Source organism: Calypte anna, chromosome 1, assembly GCF_003957555.1.
Source record: "Calypte anna isolate BGI_N300 chromosome 1, bCalAnn1_v1.p, whole genome shotgun sequence".
Lineage (NCBI taxonomy): Eukaryota > Metazoa > Chordata > Aves > Apodiformes > Trochilidae > Calypte > Calypte anna.
This window is the reverse complement of record NC_044244.1, coordinates 52,309,913-52,325,471: the sequence shown is the minus strand read 5'-3', so window position 1 is coordinate 52,325,471 and position 15,559 is coordinate 52,309,913. Positions and strand designations below refer to the sequence as shown.

Sequence of the window (15,559 nt, the reverse complement as noted above, 5' to 3'; positions counted from 1 at the left end):
CCATCCAGATGCCAAGTGGAGGAACATGTTAGTGTGATGCCAGATGGCCTGGCTGGCATTCCTGCAAAAGGTTTTAAGGCCTCGATTTCCCAGCTTCCTAACTTGCTAATATCATGCAGCACCTTGGAGCTCTTAAGTGGGAGGCAACCAAAGTGAAAGCATCCTGATAGGAAATCCAGTCTGTTAAGGGCACATCAGAGGTGGGAAGGGTGGATGGAGTGCAAGAGGACTTGAGAATGAACAGGGTAGCTGGCAGCCTCTTTCTTTGACAGGGCTGGAGTGCTGTGCCCAGCCCCAAGTGGTGAAAAACTATTTCCTGTCCATATGTCTTTCTTTTCCTATAGTCCAGGGGCAGCCCTAGTCCACCTCCATGCTGTTTCCCAGCCCCTGCATCCAGATCAGAGAGCCTTTTCCAGCCCTGTCTCACGTGCAAGGAAATCAGCCATCTGTGACAGCAGCTTGATGATGCAAACTCTGCAACAGTCACCAGTCACACTCAAATGAGTTGTGCCATGGCAGGTGGAGAACAGAAAAGCTCATGTGCTGACTGTGGCTCTGTGTGCCTCCCCTCTGCACCTGTGGCTTCTCTGAAGTTCAAGGAAGAAAAAAACATCTCTCCAGTCTCTTCCCTCCACCTTGCCCCACCAGAAGTACTCACTGGAGAATGTTTCCTGGAGCTCTGTCCCACCTGGCTTTAGCTCTTGTAAGCAGATCCTGCAGGACACTTCCTAATGCCTTTTTCAATTCATAAATATTTCTTGATAGCTATCGCCAGTTCTTCCTAAACAAACCTGGTAACTCCTCCTTCCACCACACTGCTGCACACAGCCTGCCCCTCTGCTTACTTTCTGTTTGCCTTTCACAAATTCCTGAGGGACTGCTGCCATCTCTGTGATCTTTGCTTGCTACTTGCAGTTTCATCCCTTCCTTCTGGGGATGAAGGACCTGTTGCTCTCTGAGCAGCAACATTATTCATTGATATAAGTTATTTTTTCCACATGATGGTGATGATTGTGGGTGAATTGATGGCCATCACCAAAGTAAAAGTAGCTAGGCTGCAAAATGAGCTGTGGAGCCAACTGGCAGCTGTGGTGAGATGAAGGAGAAAGAAATAGACCTATGAGCACCATGTTCAGTTCTATCTCTTCAATGCCCCTTTCTACCTAATGGAGAGGGTTTCCAAGAGAGCATGATACCAACACAGCTCAGTAGACTGGGACATCTTCCAAGACAGCCACTGCTGTGGGACCCATGTCTGCCTGGGAGCAAGATTTTCCCCTGTTCTGTCTCTGCTGTCCCCAGCAGCCCTGGAGGAGCCTTTGGCTGTGGTAGCACCTCAACAACACCTCGCTGGAGGGCCATGCACCACCTCCCCAAGCCTGACCACTGGGAGGATGGGAAGTGCCACAGGAATTATGTGGTGGGACAAAAATTACATTCACCAGAAGGCCCTGGAATTTTTCCTCTGCTTGACCTGAATAAACCCCAGTATTTTCCTTCTCCTGCTGCTTTTGCTGTGTTCTGGGTAGAACCTCTGCCTGGTGTGGGGCTCTGCAGTTTGGGCTGGAGGTGGTGGAGGCTGTAGGAGCAGCCTGAGCACAGACTGATGCTCCCAAGTCACTATCAGGGTGTAATTCGTTTTATTTGACTTTGCAGACACATCAGAATAGTAAGAATAAGCAAAACCAAGGGTTATAAGATGGATCCAGCACTGCTGGCATTCAAGAGAAAGTCATTGGAGAGGGAGGGATAGAAGCAGAGAGGGAAAAGGAGGAATGCTGAGAGGACAAATAGGGGGCAATATAAGTGATAAATATGTGGCAGGAGCCATCCACAAGGACAGAAGATGTCAGTAAGAAGGCAGGGTGAGGTGAGGGGTGAGAAACAGAGAGCAGAAGGGAGGACAAGGTGGCCTGAGGGAGGCGGGAAGCAATTTGTTAGCAGAGAACCCACATTTTGGCAAGAACCTTCTCCCCACCCCAGCAGTGTCATGTGGCTGTGGAGCTGGGTGAGCATCACGCAGCTGTGATGGACCCCGGCAGCTTTCTTCAGCATTTTTCTGCATCATCAGACTGCCAGAGAAGCCCAGAAAACCATAGAGGTCATAACCTTTTGAGCCTCAGTCCTGTGACTTGGGAGCTTTTGGTGATGCTGTAGGACAAGCTCAGGAAGAAGCCCTAGGAAAGGTACAGAGACAAGTCACCTGAGAGGCATGGAGGGGGTGGTAAAAGGGACTGATTTTGCTGGCCAGGCAAGGCTTTGGGAAGAGAAAGGGACAAGCCCATGGAAGAACCTCAATGGTGACAGGCAAAGGAGAAATCTTAGTGTCACACTTCCTGACCACATCCCAGGGGCTTTGCTTTCCTCCAGGAGAGGCCAGGATCATCTGGCCCACACTGAGATGGTTTTCCGCTGGCAGCAAAAGGGGGAACTTTCTCACTCACACCTCTTAAAGCTCAAGTCCCACAGAGTTTCTCAGCAATCTCCTTCATGGTCCTGCTGCCAGGAGAGATGCCTTGGCTGCAAATCATTAAACCAGCTGCTGCCCCAGCTCAATATTTACAGTAAGCTTTACAGGATTGCAACAGCCTTCCTTTTCCTTATTTACACCTGGCATTTAATTAGTGCTGTGTGGCTCCAGAGTGTGTTACTCAACATGAAACAGATCTTCACCCACAATGCCCTAACAGCAGTGAGGAAGGGAAAGCTTGGCAGAGAGGGTTAAGTGAAAGCAGGGACATTGCGGGACACTCCAGACTTCTACACTGAAGCTGGGAAACAGTGACAAATTGACATGGCAGCAGTAGGTTTCAGAGTGAACACCTTTGCCCTGAACAGGGCAGATGGTTCTCCTCCACAGCAGTTTGCTGCTCCCACTCCACTGCTCACAGCTGGTGCGTGCATGGATGCATCCCTCCTGGCAAAGACCTACAGGCTGACTTTCCAGGCAGGGACACAAGGACTGGGTGCTACAGCATTGTCCACAGCCTGGAAATCTGCAGGGACCACACCTCTCAGTTTCTAGGTGATTAAAACAGTAAGAGAGCTAATGCTGAGGAGCCCCAGCTAGCAGAGAGGAGGCATTTACTGGCAGTCCACTAACCAGTGGGAGCTGGTTGCCAATATGAGCATGCAAAAGTTCTTGGAGGCTGCATAGCTCCATCAGTGATGTCCTGATCTCCACACTGGCTGCAGAAGCCTCTGATGGCCTGACTTGTCTATGTGCATGATGGGACCTCAGCAAAGCAGCTGGGGCTGCATCCAAAGCAAAAGGGTTTTGGTGCCATATCTGCCTTCTGATGCTCTCAGTGATGCAAGAATTGTGCAGTGGGACTGGTGGACCATCAGGCAGCAAAGGGCTTGCAAAGATGTGCTGAGCATGAGCAGAGCCACAAGCTACCTCTTTTTTTTTTTTTCCTGTCCCCTGATTCTGCTTGCGTAAATCTTCCCTTATTACTTTGCCCTACCCGCTCTTAAAATTCCCAGGCAACGTTGTATTTTCAACTCTTTCTGATGCAGTTGTATGAATCACTAGAGCTCAGCACCAAGGACACCCCTTCCCCCATACAGAGGCCAGCAGAAGCACTGTGCTGGGGAATTATTTTTCTTTTTCCCTTCATGTACTTGATGTTGCTCTCTGCACCTCGAGCCTCCCTCATGTCCTATCCCTATTTCTGATTTCTCAGGCTCCTCTGCAGCCAGTGCCTTCTGGCAATATGTTCAGCGTGCTCTGCCCACCTTCCTGGAATGGCTTGTCCTGTAGCCATCCTTTGCCTGCAATGCCATGGCTAGTGGCCAGCTCCTGTGGGGCAAAGACAGCCTCCAGGTAACAGGAATATCTGCATTGTTTCTGGGGAAGAGTCCCCACTTCAGAGCCCAAAGCATCAGAGGGAGAAAGGAACAGTGGTCAGAAGCAGTGATGTGGCATAACCCAATGCTGCCCGTTCTTGCCTGCATGCAGCCAGGCTGTTGCTCACCCCTGATCCTGCTCCTCCTGGTCCTGGCTTGCAAAGAGATGAGGTCAGGTCAGTCCTGACTGCTGTATGCTGGGGTGAAGCCTAAATGAAAACAGGACTGACAAGACAATGTGAAAACCTGGGGGGAAAGCTGCATTTAGCACGGTAAATATCCACAAGCCCTTGTTCCCATCTCTAAGCTCTGCCTGGTGTTAAGCCCTGATTTTGGAGAGCACATGAGCAAGAGGGACAGATGCTGAGCCTGGCCCAGGGAGGCTCTGGGGCCAGGAGGGAATTCCTGTCTGCCCAGTAACAGCATACATGCTCCAACTGGTTTCACAGCTCAAAGGCAGAGGTGAAGAACAGGTGTCATGTCCTTGATGCAGAGATGGGCTTAATTAAAGCTGAAGGATCTTGACTGCCGTTTTCCGTGCAGCCTCTCCTCCCAGACTGATTATCATTCTGCAGTCTCTTCTCCCAGCTTCTCACCTTAATTAATAGCTTCTTGCTTATATTTTCTTTCCTACTTGTCATCACTTGGGCTGACAAGCTCAGCTTTAACCCTGCAGAGGCTGGTTTGACACATCAGCTGAATGCAACCGTGTCGCATGCCGGCACGGAGCAGGAGGAACAAGAGAAGTGAGAGCAGGCTGGGGGTTTGCAGCTCATGGTCAGCACCAGCTCCCCTGCCAGCCAGACATAGCTGCCCTGTGCCTAGAGCAACCTAGTCCTACCAGCTGTGTGCTGGTTCTGCTGCCTGGCATCTCCCCAGCGTGTATACCACCAGTCCCACACTCCTGGGAGGTGTCAGATCCAGGTGCTGAGAAGCTCACCCTGCTTACACCCCTGTGTGCAAATCTGGCAGCCCTGGTGGTGGGATTTGATTTCCCTGTCTGCAGACACATGGAGCTGGGGGACCTAGAAAGCTGTTAAAAGGATGGCTATTTCCCTGGCAGAGCAACAGGTTCAAATCCTGTCTGTGTTTCCCCTTGGACTCATGGGACCAGCACCTTGAACAGACACACTGCAAGCAGCCAGGACAGCCCTGCAAAGGCAGCTTGGGGCAGGACAGCCTTGTCAGCTCACAAGCAGAGAAGTAACAGTATGACAGGGGTAGTCAGAACACATAACACTTATGCAAGATACAGGCAGTTCTGCTTATTTGCTTTTGGGTTTAGCTGCTGGTTCCTAATTCATGACAAGCCTTAGCAGGTTGCCAGTTGATTATTTTAATTCTTCAAATAATTGTGAGCGCTCTTCCCCTTACAGAGCCTTCAGAGGAATGCAGGTTGTCAAATCTCCTTTAACATCTTCCTAATCAAAACTGCAGGCTCTTCTACCTTGCTGCCCCATGGGCCCTGAGCTGCCCAAGGCTTCTCTCCCACACTGGCAAGCATAGAGCATGAATAAGCCATCTTTCAGTAAGTACTCTTCCATGATGGAAAAGATCTGTCTTGCTCACAGAATGAGCGGAGGAAACAGATGAAAGGGTAGGAGATTTGCCAGAGGTGTTTCTTTAGCAGCACAAATAATCACAACAATGTATTTTGAATCTGCTGGAAAGGCAAAGGTGAAAGAATTAATGGTGTTCAGTTGTTAGCGTGATACCCTGGAGTTTAATTATTTAAGCTGCTGAAGAGTTGAATAGATTCTTGATATTTGCACATACTGCAGCGTGCACGCTTTGCATTTGCTCAGATGGGTGAGCGGCCACTTCAGAGGAAGGCCTTTTGCTTACTAACATCCATGCAGCTTTGTTGGGAGGCTTTGTTCAGGGCTTGTTGCTTCTGCTGTGGGTCCTCAGTGAAACACAAGCAGGTTTTCAGTCTTCCCATGCTTGGATGAGCCAGACCCTCAACCTGGCTAGTTTTGGTTGTGTCTTACAGCAGAGCAGGGGCTGCAGAGGAGGGCAGGTTGCTGCTGCATTCAGTGCCTGGGGATTCAGCACCTCACTGCAGAGCTGTGCTCTGAACAAGGAGGGGAAATGGAGCAGCTCTGGAGGCCAGACAGCAGAGAGGGGGAAACAAAGCCTTAGGCCAAATCCTGGTTGACCTCATGGCCCCGAGGTGTGTTTGGTGGTGCAGCACAAGCAAAATAAGGAGGTTGGACTGAGTTTAATGTCAAAATAAATAGCAGAGGGAAACCTGTGCTGTTGTTTTTATTGTCCACTGCTGCAGCAGACACCTCTGGGAGATGCAGAAAGCTGCCACCAGCCTGACCCTAGTGATTTGCAGGGAAATCTGTGGCACAGGATGCAAGGGCAGGGGGAAAAGCTGCTGGGAGAGGCTGAAGACACCAGGCTAGGAGCAGCAGAAAAACCAGACAGTGCCAGTGAACCACTCTGAGCACAGCATGAACCACCCTCTCCTCCTTCCCTGGAACCTTTTCTTTCCTGCTTTCCCTCCCCAGCAGGTAACTCTCTTTCAAGATACAGTAGCTGAGCCAGGCTTCGGCATGACCAGCTGACACAAAAAACCCTAAAACTTTTCTCAGCCCAGTGCCAAACACATGACATTGGTCTCAGCAGCCCAGTGCTTCAACCCTGAGGCAGGAAAGCAGAACTGACTGCAGTGATCCCTATGTGATGCTTTTCTGAAAAACAGATCCCCTTTCTCTTTCTTACCTGGTATTATTGCTAAAGGAGTGGCAAAACTTCCTATAAACCTGCTCCTTTTATTTGTCTCAGCTCACTGTGCCAGTCACCAGGGGACTGTCAGTGCTGCCTCACCTCCCATGGAGGCAACAGTGCTGGAAGAGGAAAGATGAGCACTCCTGGCTGGCTGCAGCACCCACACCTTTCCACCCTGAGCTTACAGTCAGACACAATCATGAAAACTCCACCGCCAGGCAACACAAAAGCCTGAAGAGCTGGGGACAACATCATCATGTGTGCTCAGACTAAAAGCTTTGCTCTGAGTCCCAGCTAAGTGTATTCTTGGTTTTAAGGAAAGCTTCCAAGCTGTGTCTAGTTAGCAGACAATATCAGCAACTAAGGCAGCTGCAGCCCTAAAGAGCATTTCAGCCACCTGCTCTTAGGGGACCTTAATGGTCTCCTCAGCAACAAGGCCATTGAGTGCAGAAGCTGTGACATCTGAGTGACGTGGACACCGAGACTAGGCTGTGAAGAGGGGAAGAAGCAAGAAAAGTAGAGACTGGACACAAAAGTTACCAGCTCCTCATACAGAGACCACCCTGGAAACTCTCTGCCCTGCCCAGGAGATGTCCCTTCCCAGCCGCTCATCCCTTTGCTGCCTTTTCACAGCACGGCCATACTATCTGACAAGGCCTCCTCCCTCATCTGCCTCCTCCCTAACAGCTCCATACTTAAGCAGCAGTGCAGACTGGGCAAGGCTGCTTTTCCTCTCTGCAAAACATCCTTTCTTCCAGCTTGAAGCAATCCCACTGAGATTCTCTTTCATCCCTTTGTACTGTTTCACAGCAACAAACCAGATAAAAAACCCTGGGATTTCTTGGCTGTAGGAGTCAAGATCAGAAGGTCAGCCAGCAGCCATGTACTTCAATCTGCAAACAGACCAGTGTTTGAATTCAAATAACTTCATGTTGTCACTTCTGTCAGTACCAGCTGTGAGAGCAGCAGTTACCAACTCTGGTGCTGTGACTGGGGCCTGGAACATAAGTAAAGAAAGAAGAACGGGGTGCTCTGAAAAAAGAAAAAACTTGGCTGAGGAGACTGAAAAGGCTGACAGGATTTTATTGAAATTCAAAATAGAAAAAAGATCAGATTGTCTCCTACCCCCTCTGTTATCCTTCCCATCCAGTATATCATAACAAAGTATCAGTATTCACAGTGACAGCTCCAGTCGAACCAGGAAACCAACAGTCCCAGTCATGGCCTCCAGCACCCCATGGATGAATCAACCAAAAAGTCATGCATATTTCTGTGTCTCAGCTTTGAACATGAAGGTCTTCCCAGCCTCTTCCTGGATAAGAGGCCAGATGTGAAAGAAGCTGCTGACCTGAAGGTCCCTGAAGAATGCTCCAAACTGTGGCTGTTGTATGGTTGAACTGAATCCTAAGAATGAACACTTTCAAACCAGTGATTCCCAAGCTGTGGGGTGGGTATTGCTACCAGCCTACTATCTCATTTAGGTAGGAACTCACGATTAAAATTGGGCATCTTCTTGTCACCCTGCTGCTGGTAGTGCCCTACTTACAAGATTTCATGGATCCCTGCTCGAAAACAAAGCTATTTGCATCATAGTTACTAATCACAGTTGTGCAGAAGCAAGAGAGCAGCAAGAGCAATTCCCTGCATCCGTCATAGCTGCACCACTTCAGGCTCCCAGCAGAGGTCAGAATTTGTTCCTAACGCTGCATTCAAGGTCTCCAAGCAGCACCTCTCAGTGATAAGTAAAAAAAAGTACAGATCAGCTCCGGGTTTGGTTGCTGGTGGGGCAGCATAAACCCTCCTCTTTTAACTGGACCTCTTGTCCAAGGCTGCCAACAATCGGAAACCAGTTATAGTCGGGGTTTTTTGCAAGATGTAGATGTCTGCCTAAACATGCAGTAGGATTAAATCACCCTCCCTCAAAACCTTTTTCTTGCATTGGGGCAGCTCTGACCTGCTAGCTAGCAATCTGGGTATTTTTTGCAAGTGTTTCACTGTAGTATTTTAGCACCAGCTTGCAGCAGTGATTTAGAAAACGGGGCCAACAAAAGCTGTTAGTCTAGTGATTAAAAGCTTTGTATCCCATTTGTAACCAAACAGATTTTCTGACCACAGGCTGTGGGGAGGGTTAGGATTAAGTCTCGGTGCATGTTTCTCAAGGCAGTATGTTTGCTCAGCTGCTAGCATGAAGAATTAGGTGCATGTTCTTCTCACAGCACAAAGTCTTCTGCTGTCCAGTGCATCCACTTTCTCCCCCGTGCAACCGAGTACCGTAGAGGTGGCAAAAGGTCTCAGTTCCAAACACTTCTGTGATGTTGCCCAACTGCTGAGGGGCACTCATCAGTGCTGGTGACTGCACATGGCATCAGCCATCGCCTACGTCAAGCTTCAGCTCAGGAGAAAACAGAATATCTCAGGAAGGGGTGTCCTATTCAGTGCCAGCCCATCTAATAAAAAGGCGCAGATCTTTTTTTCCAAGAGTCTCAGCTGCAGCACTGCTGTCTCTGTTGTCCAAAGCCCACTGCCTTCCTATAAGGCAGCTGTGGCAGCACCCACAGGAAGTCTGAGCACCATGGGAGAGTGGATCTGGCAGGAACGGCCGCTGGCAGCAATGTTTATTCAGCGATGTGGGAAGCAAGCTTCAGCTTCCTCCTTTTTTAAGTCTTCTCAGGGTGCATCAGGAAGATGATTTGGAAGCCCATTACCTCTTCTCCATCTGCATCTGCAGGCTGAGCGATGTGAAGCTGGCCAGGAGGTCTGTAACCTCGTCAACCTGACAGAAAAATACAGCTGCCCATTAGGCTGAGGAATGCAGTTGTGCAACTGACCACCACCACAGAAGAAACGCCCAGTCAGCAGGGGGATTGTGACAAGTCTCCTTGCACCGGGACTGCCAGTAATGCCCATACTGAGCATATCCTCCAAGATTCCTTAGGTCCCACAGTCACGTAGGAGGGCTCCTGTCCTCACAGTCACACAGGTCCTAATCTAAGGTCATGAGAGCCTCTCCCCATCCCCTTGACCTCCACCTCATGTTATTTAGCCATTCCTTAAAACAGAAGCATGTTGCTGCATTACCCACCATTCAACCAGAGTATCAAGGTTGTTTCCTCGAAGCCTGTATATTATGGCAAGTATTTTGTAGGGAAAAAAAACAACCAATACCAACCAACCAAAAAAACCAACTAACCCAAACTGGCCCTGCAGCCCTTTGTGGTTGTGCTGATCCTGGCCTTAAGAAACATGTGCCTTCAGCCCATCTGATCTTCTCCTCTGCTGAGCTGCCAGGCACAGTGATGCTTTCTGCATTTTGAATTCCAACCCAAAGGACCACGGCAAGCCACCACATAATTTGCTCCCTTTACCGAATGCAAGCTGGGGCCTTTCCATAACCATGTTTTCAATGTCACCTTGCTCATGCAGTTGTATTCTCTTGAACACAGAAGTCATCACAAGCAGGTGAGTCACAGTAGCTCAACACTGCTTACCTGTTCCTTGGTGCTAGTCATCTGTAACCTGGAGCAGAGGTCATCCAGCTGCTCCTTCTGCTCATGCCTCCCCAGACGCTCCAGGTATTCCCGCAACATCTGGATAATCTGAAACCCACGGGCATAAAGAGACAGAAATCAGACAGCAGCACCAGACTGGATTGTTTTTACAGGAACAATTAAGTTACAAATGAATTGCCAAGCCCAGCCCTGGTGCTGCGTACACAGCAGAGTACATGACACATGCAAAGCAACTGCAGGGCACTAATGGTGGCATCAGAGCCCAGCCTGTCACCAAAGGTGTTGGGGGAAGAGAGACAGACCCAGCTGAAAAAGCACAAGGTCCAGCCCTGAAAGCTCTGAGCTATTCTTTACAGCCAGCTATCTTCCCTCACTGTGAAGAGCAGGGACCTCCCACTCCAGCAGGATCTGCTCGAGCATCGAGGATGAAAATCCTTGTGGCTCCTGTATTGCTTCCGAAGCAAGGCTCACACCTCGTGCATTTGTGATGCAGCCCTGTGACTCCTATCCTATCCCATGCCTCCACATACAGGAGCAGGGTAGACTGTGCTAGGAATGCAGAATTCCTGCTGGAAGGTGTATGTCATGGCTACAGCCCCATCCCATGGCCCCTCTCCTGCCTGCTAGAAGGCATCCGTCTTACATGGTGGTTGAAGAGAGTGCTCCATACAGCCTGCCAAATAAAGACATTCAATGCATCCTTGTCCTACCAGAGCCAAGAGAGGTGCTGCAAAAATTCAGAATAGCAGCTGCGAAAAAGGAAGGTCCCTAAAAACAACTGGAAAAAAAGCCAAATTCTCCCCAGAGAAGCCAAGAGCCTGCAGACAGGTCTTTAAATAAAAAGTACAGGAGACTGCTAGGAGCTGCACCACCTTGCCAGAACACAGTGTTGTTTCTTTTACCTGTTTCACTTCAAGGCGTACAGCCTCCAGGCTGTGGGAGAGTCCTTCCTGGAGGATGTTTAGCTTTGATTTAGCAAGGTGCAGCGGGGTCCTACCAGCTCGATCCAGGGCATCAACTCTGGCCCCTGCAAGAGGCATGAGCAAGGACAGAAAGTGAAGGCTGTCTTCAAGAACTTAGTGTTCCTGGGGAGTATCGAGAGGGGCAGGGCAGGAAAGGGAGAGGCTGAAACTGTTATACAGGAAATGTTACCTCCGCGCAGCAGCGTGGTGATGACAGGAACGTGGTTCGTGCAGGCAGCTGGGGAGGGAAAACACAGGACAGACAGCTCAGAGGTACTAGCAAACAACAAAGAAGTTTCTGCTCAAGTGTGGAGCTTGACACTTCCCAAAGGGCTCTCTGACATGATAAACAGACCAACTCCCACAGGTGGCCTCATGCTCAAGCCCAGATATTCTTTCAGGAATGGATGTCATGATCTTTGGGGCTGGCAGAGGGAGGGAAATGGATTTGCTCTACATCTGCCCCTAAAACCTTCATAAAGAGTGAAGCTAACGAAATGCAAAGAGTCCCTCCCAGGTCCTTAAAGCTGGGGATGCATCCTGTGATGCACAGGAAGGAGGAAAGTGAAGAGGAAAAAAAAAGCAAGGCAGCGTTCACCTCACCTGTCTGCATGCAAAACTCATCTGTGTGGCACTTACCCAAATGTAAGGGGGTGTTTCCCAGACCGTCTCTCTGGTTTGGGTCAGCCCCATGGTCCAGAAGCAGTTGCACTGGAAACAAGGAAACAGAACCTTGTCAGTCCCTTCCTTTTGCCCCACAGGTCAGGCCCAAATGGGATGCAGGTCCATGCCTGAGGGATGCTTCTGTTCAGTACATAATCTTCCTCACAGGAACAGAGGACAGAAGTTTGCAGAGCAATGCAGAAGGACCTAGCACAAAGCCAGGCGGTGACCCTGAAGGGAAGAACTGTGAGCAAGGACACCCCTCCTCCTGCACCAGTACAGCCCTAAAGCTGGGAGCTGCTGCACCCCCTTCAGCAGGAAGACATGGCAAGCCTTGGAGCCAGAGTACAGCCGGCAACTTTGCCACCAAACAGAGGGAATGCAGCAATATTTGCCACGTGCTGAACCAAAATAAAGAGCACCATTCAAAATCTTTGGCATGGAGAAGCTGTTATGGCAGAACTCCCCCTTCCCCACTCACCAATGTGGTCGTTGCCATTGCAGGAGGCAAAGTGCAGGGCTGTGCGGCCTTTGTCATCCGCGGCACAGGGGTCAGTCCCATCCTCCAGGAGTTGCTGCACTGACAACACCAAGAAGGAGAAAGCAGGTAAGCTGAAAGGGCACCTAATCAGGAGAGGGGTAACACTACCTGCTCTTTCTGCTAGCAGATATTCGTTCTGTCAGCTGCCAAGTCAACTGGGCTTGATCAAGCTCCAGTGAGCACCCCAGCCCATCAGAACCAGCCTAGGCAGCATGCCCTCCACGCACTGTTACAACTTTCACCAGGCACTGGCCATAAAAGAAAAGCCACAAGTGTAACAGCTTAAGGCTAAGGATCCACTCATATTCAAGGTCCAAGGACAATCAGCAATAAATGCCTACAGAAGAGTATAGAAAGATGACAAGGATGCAGGGTTAACTCTCACAGACCTTAGTCAGAGGCACCTCAGCCACCCCCCAAGCCAGAATTAGCATCCTGTGCTAATGGCTTTCTCCATGGATTTGCAGAGTCACGTGGTGCATCTGTGTAAAGCTTTTCACATCAACATGGACCTACAGTGAGAAGTTTCAGTTCCTCGCAGTGAGAAAAAAACATTTCTTCATGCTGTTTTAAATATGCCACTCCTGAGATTCATCTGAAACCCCTGAGTTTTGCCATACTAATGGTGCCTACTGATTGGGAAGCAGTCAGGTGAGTGCACCAATCCACCAGCAGCAGTGCACATATACCCTTAGGAGACTATGGATTAGAGTGAGCTAGTGAACAGCCCAAATAGCCAAATTATCCTCTGCCCATACTGTTCCCCCTGCTTGTCCACCCAGCTACTTTTTCAGCGCCACCACCAGCACTTCTTGTAACCTGAACAACCTCCTGTTCTCAGAGAAGAAGGAAAAACCTGCTTACACAGGGAAAGAGAAACTAGTGTAACTCTCCAGTATTTGGTATAACAAATGCAAAGAGATCAGTAAAGGCTGAAGAGATTAAGGACATAAAAGTAGCATCTACAGCAACATGTGTGAGGGCAACTGTATTACTCCCGTTGTTTTGAGATTATCACAATATAATTATCGAGTGTTTCAAATAAAGCTAATTGGGTGGCAGTTAAAAATACTGATAGACTTGCTATATTTTGAGAACTTTCAGAGCATACCCTGCAACAATCAAGACTGACCAGTATTGGAGACAAGACACTAGATAGCTCAGACCACTGAAAGTCAAAACTCATCTCAGCTTCCAGAGATCAAATACTAGCCACATCTGAATTTCTTCCTGCACACTTCTTGCTTTAAGTGTGGTACAGAAGTGAAAGGAAGACCTGAAAAGGCAGAAGTGGTGGCAACGTAACAGGGGATGTTTGATACTCCAGAAGAAAGGAAGAGCACCTGAAAGTGCTACCAGTGAGAACCACTAAGAGGGGACACTTTATCTAGTCCTGCCCCAAAGCCAGTAGGAAATGACATAACCTCTCCCACCCAGTGCCACCACAGGAAGCAAAAGAGATTTTTATTTGTCAATGAAGAATAAATTAATCATCAGACACTTCCTCAACTTGCAGAGTACACAAAACATACCAGGACTGTAAACAGGGGAACCCAAGTAACAAATACAGGTGTGTAAAACCCTAAGATGGACTGAAATAAAGACTTTCATAAAGTCACACTCTTTCATGCTTCCTCTTGCCTTGGTGACTGCAGCCAAGCCTTTCTGTACTGACACAGCTCACAGATGAACCTTACCCATCAGTTCATGAAACGAGGTGTACTGTGGAGCCAAACCAGACAAACCCCCACCCTGACAAACTGGGAGTTTCTACCAGTCAAACCAGTTTCTAGTTCTGCTCACAGAATGGCCAGATGAATGGGCCAGAACAGCTGAAGGGACAGTATAGTCTAAGGAGGAGCAATCACAACAGACAGATAATATACATCAATACTGCTGCTGGACGATGTATATCAAACCCCATCTGATCTACAAAACAGAAGGGTCACTGCGAGAAGCTGTGCTCCTAATGTGATCTACTGTGACACTGTCCCATCACACAAGGCATGGTTCAGATAATCATAACTTCTCCACCCTTCCAAAACACTCCTCTCTTGCTGCTAACAATTCAACAGAAGTCACATACCCAGGAAGCTGGAAAAGTACAGTTCTGATTTCGCTTGAGGCATCTGGAAAACTAACACTATGAACCAGACACAGTGAAAAAGCAGGTATTATAACCAGCCTCACTCTGCTCAAAGAAAAAAAGGAATGCTCCAGAAAAGCAGTTTCTAGATTTGCAGCATCTAAAGCACCATGCCTGCAAACCATTTGCACCCTCGTGCTCCTCTGTTGAAATAATGGTCTTCGACAAAACTGCCCTTCCAAGAAGAGGCCCAAAGTAGGATTGACAGAAATCTTACCTGTATCCAAGTCGTTGCTATTGGCAGCTTCACGCAGCCTTTTCAAAGCTATGGAAAAAAACAAAAAACAAACGAACAAACAAACAAAAAAATCACAAAAACCAAACAAACAAACAAGACAAAAAAAAGAAAAAAAAAAAAAAAAAAAAAAAGAAAAAAAAAAAAAGCCATCAGTGGAAAGCAAAGGAGAAAAGGAGCGTTTCCCTACCGACACATCCCACCTCGGCGCCCAAGCCCAGGTTCGGGGAGCAAACCACGCTGGTGCGGGCTCTGCCCAGAGAAGGCTGAAGCAGGAGAAGGAGTCACAAAGTCAGAGAAGCAGCTGCCAGGTAAGAAGCCCTCTCCTTTTCTCCTCCCGAGGCCGGCCACGGGCCCTCCCACTCCTGACGGGCGCAAGGATGCCGGCAGGAGCAAGGATGGCTTCCCAAGCCGCCCTTCCCGACCCGACCTCCTTCCAGAGAGCCCAAGCAGACAGGGAAGCTGAAGCCTTATCCGCTCCCTAAAGCGGAGCCGATCCACCCCGCCGAGGCCTGTCCGGCGGCTCGGCCCCTCACCGTGGCTCTCCTTGCCGGTCGGTCCCAGCCGGCGGTGGAGGCGGGCGGCCCTGCGCAGGCGGCGGGCCGGGATCTTGCCCGTAGGTTCCTCCCGCTGCCACAGGACGTGCAGGTAGCCCAGGGGAGCGCCCGGAACTGGCCCCAGCGTCAGCCCAGCCCCCGGCTCTGACTCTGACTCTGGTTCTGGCTCCCCATCGGGCGCTGCTGCAGCTCCACTACCGCCCTCCATCCCCTCACGGGCCGGACCGGGCCGGTCCCGGGCCGGGGAGAGAGGGGCGGGGCGGATCGTCCCTATGGCAACGGGGCGGCCCGCGCCCTCTCGACCAATCGGAAGAGCCCCATTCCCCCGGGTGCAGCCAATGGGGAGTGGGAAGAAAGAAGG

The 15,559-nt window shown here is 49.7% G+C and overlaps 1 protein-coding gene across 1 annotated transcript; it reads right to left on the bottom strand.

The window, feature by feature from the left end:
• Positions 1 to 7,648: 7,648 nt before the first annotated feature.
• ANKRD54 (ankyrin repeat domain 54) lies at positions 7,649 to 15,464 on the bottom strand. The gene is made up of 8 exons (XM_030465568.1): positions 15,178 to 15,464; positions 14,624 to 14,671; positions 12,201 to 12,299; positions 11,696 to 11,767; positions 11,247 to 11,294; positions 10,997 to 11,121; positions 10,074 to 10,181; positions 7,649 to 9,358 (listed from the first exon to the last, which is right to left on the bottom strand). The coding sequence occupies exons 1-8, from the start codon at positions 15,404 to 15,406 to the stop codon at positions 9,287 to 9,289; spliced, it is 801 nt and encodes a 266-aa protein (XP_030321428.1). The 5' UTR covers positions 15,407 to 15,464; the 3' UTR covers positions 7,649 to 9,286.
• Between the last annotated feature and the right edge of the window lie 95 nt (positions 15,465 to 15,559).